This window comes from Myotis brandtii, unplaced genomic scaffold, assembly GCF_000412655.1.
Source record: "Myotis brandtii unplaced genomic scaffold, ASM41265v1 scaffold114, whole genome shotgun sequence".
Classification (NCBI taxonomy): Eukaryota; Metazoa; Chordata; class Mammalia; order Chiroptera; family Vespertilionidae; genus Myotis; species Myotis brandtii.
Window position 1 is genome coordinate 638,208 of NW_005353927.1, and position 2,361 is coordinate 640,568.

At 66.9% G+C, this 2,361-nt stretch overlaps 1 protein-coding gene across 1 annotated transcript in view; it reads left to right on the plus strand.

Moving 5' to 3' along the window:
* The window catches only part of NPAS1 (neuronal PAS domain protein 1), a 7,889-nt gene that overhangs the window by 4,876 nt on the left and 652 nt on the right, over positions 1-2,361 (plus strand). Inside the window, 5 exon segments of the mRNA XM_005857855.2 lie at positions 27-65; positions 180-348; positions 745-892; positions 1,583-1,677; positions 2,146-2,357. Coding sequence (XP_005857917.1) covers positions 27-65; positions 180-348; positions 745-892; positions 1,583-1,677; positions 2,146-2,357 — 663 coding nt within the window.

Below are 2,361 nucleotides of genomic sequence, written 5' to 3' on the forward strand. Positions count from 1 at the left end.
TGGGGACGAGGGCTGTGCCTCCGGAGGTCCGCGCGCTCCCTCATCCGCTTTCTCCTGCACCCGCGGTGGGGAAACGGGTCAGTGAGATGGGACCCTCGCCCGGTGCCACCTGCCGGTTGCCTGGAGCCAGGCCAGGAGAGACGCGATTGCAGCTTATAGAGGGGAAACCGAGGCTCCAGAGTGAGTGGCAACCCGAGGGGACGGCAGAGCCAATCTCCCCTCTTCTCTCCCACTCCCCCAGGGTCAGCGAACACATGGACCTGGGGCCCGCAGAGCTGGTGGGCCGCAGCTGCTACCAGTTTGTCCACGGACAGGACGCAGCCAGGATCCGCCAGAGCCACCTGGACCGTGAGGACCTCCCCCGGCTGGGCCGCCCCAGGCCTCAGCCCCGCTCCCCGAAGTCCTGCTCTGGGGGTGATCACGTCCCTCCTGTTACCAACCCCAGGGCTCAGCTCAGCACAGAGAGCAGCAGGGAGCCCTGAGCGGGGTGGGCACCGGTGGGAGTGGGGTTGGCTGCGGGCCTCTGACCCACCCACACCAGGTGCTGCCTTCTGACTGGCCGTCTCCCTCTGTATGTTGCCTTTCTCTTCTCCCACCACCTGATCCTTCCTGTTCCCCCGTCTCCCCGGTCCCTCTCCGCACCTGCCTCCCCATCTTTCCTGGCCCACCTGTCTCCTCTCCCTCCGCCTGTCCTCCTGTCTGTCTCCCCATCCCTTCTGGCCGCCCTGCCCCTGCTGGGCCCAGTGCTGGACAAGGGCCAGGTGGTGACCGGGTACTACCGCTGGCTGCAGCGCGCGGGGGGCTTTGTGTGGCTGCAGTCCGTGGCCACCGTGGCTGTGAGCGGGAAGAGCCCCGGGGAGCGCCACGTGCTCTGGGTCAGCTACGTGCTCAGGTGAGGGCTGCACCCGCCCGTCCCACGGGGGCTGGGCCCACAGAGAGGGCTCTAGCAGGGGACAAGCTGGGAGCAGGAAGGGGACGGGGACAGAGCAAAGGCCCGGAAGCGGAGTGTCCTTGCTGCAGGAGGCAGAGGAGTGGGGAGTGGATGACAGTATTGGCCAGTGAGGCCGGTCTGCGGCGGCCTCCGGCCCAGGCTGAGGGACTGGACCCGATCCTGGGGCACTGGGGAGCCATGGCGGGGTTTAGAGCTTTTGGGAAAGCCTCCCTGGTTGCTGTGAAGAGGGAGGAAGCTGGGGCAGGTCCTGGGGAACACCAGGCCATGCAGGGGAGGCGAGGTGGCCACGCCTCTGTCCTTGCTGGGCCTGGACCCCGCCCCAGAGGGGCAGCAGTTTGGAAGGAAGACACGCACCAGTTGAGCAGCAGGAGCCTGGGGACACCTCGGGGTGACATCCAGGGCCGCACCGGTGTGGCCTCTGGGTGGGGCCAAGCTGGGCGACAAGCCAGCGTGGAGTCTGGGGTCCAGTCATGAGGCCTGAGTGCTTTGGGGTGGAGACGCTATACTCGCTGGGGCGGGGCTGTTCTGCACTCAGATGGGGAGGGGGAGTCTACACCCACAGCCTGGGGGGACAGAGGGAGTCCGCCCTCACCCAGGAACCTGGCCCCAACCCCACCTGTCTCTTCTCAGCCAAGCGGAGGGCGGCCACACACCTCTGGACGCCTTCCAGCTTCCAGCCAGCACGGCCCGCGAGGACGTGTCCAGCCCAGAGCCGGAACCCGCAGGTGAGCCCCCTCCCACCGACCCTGGAGGCTCCCAGCGACCCCTGGCCCCTGGGCTGTCCAGAAGCCACTAGCCACAGAGGGCTGCTGCTTACGTTAAAACCAAAAATTCAGGTTCAGTCAGACTCGCCACACTTCAAGCATCTGTAGCCATACGTGGCCAGCGGCCCAGGCGTTGCATGGCGTAGACACGGCGCATCCTGGTATCCAGGAAAATTCTGTTAGCCCCGGGCGAGGCCAGGGTTTCTCAGTCTCCGCTCCACTGCCGCTAGGGACCAGGCGACCCTTTGCTTGGGGGCTGCCCTGTGATTGGGGGGTCCTCAGCAGCATCCCTGGCCTCTCTCCACTGGATGCCAGGAGTCCGTCCCCTGGGGGAACCCACCCCAGCGGAGACCCACCGAGTCACTCCACAGATGGCTAGCCCGAGGGCTGGGCACGCGCTCACACAGCGCCCTTCAAATCTTCTTCCAGAGCCAGCGCCTCCAGTGCAAGGGAAGCAGGCTGTCCCCCCAGACGAGGAGGAGGCCCCCCAGACCCAGGGCAAGTGCATCAAAGTGGAGCCTGGCCGTGGGGACACGAAAGACCCGGAGGACAGCGGAGACGAGGAGCCAGCTGGCCACGCAGCCCCGCCACGGCGCGAGTTCACGTCCGTCATCCGGGCAGGGGCCCAGAAGCAGGACCTCGTGC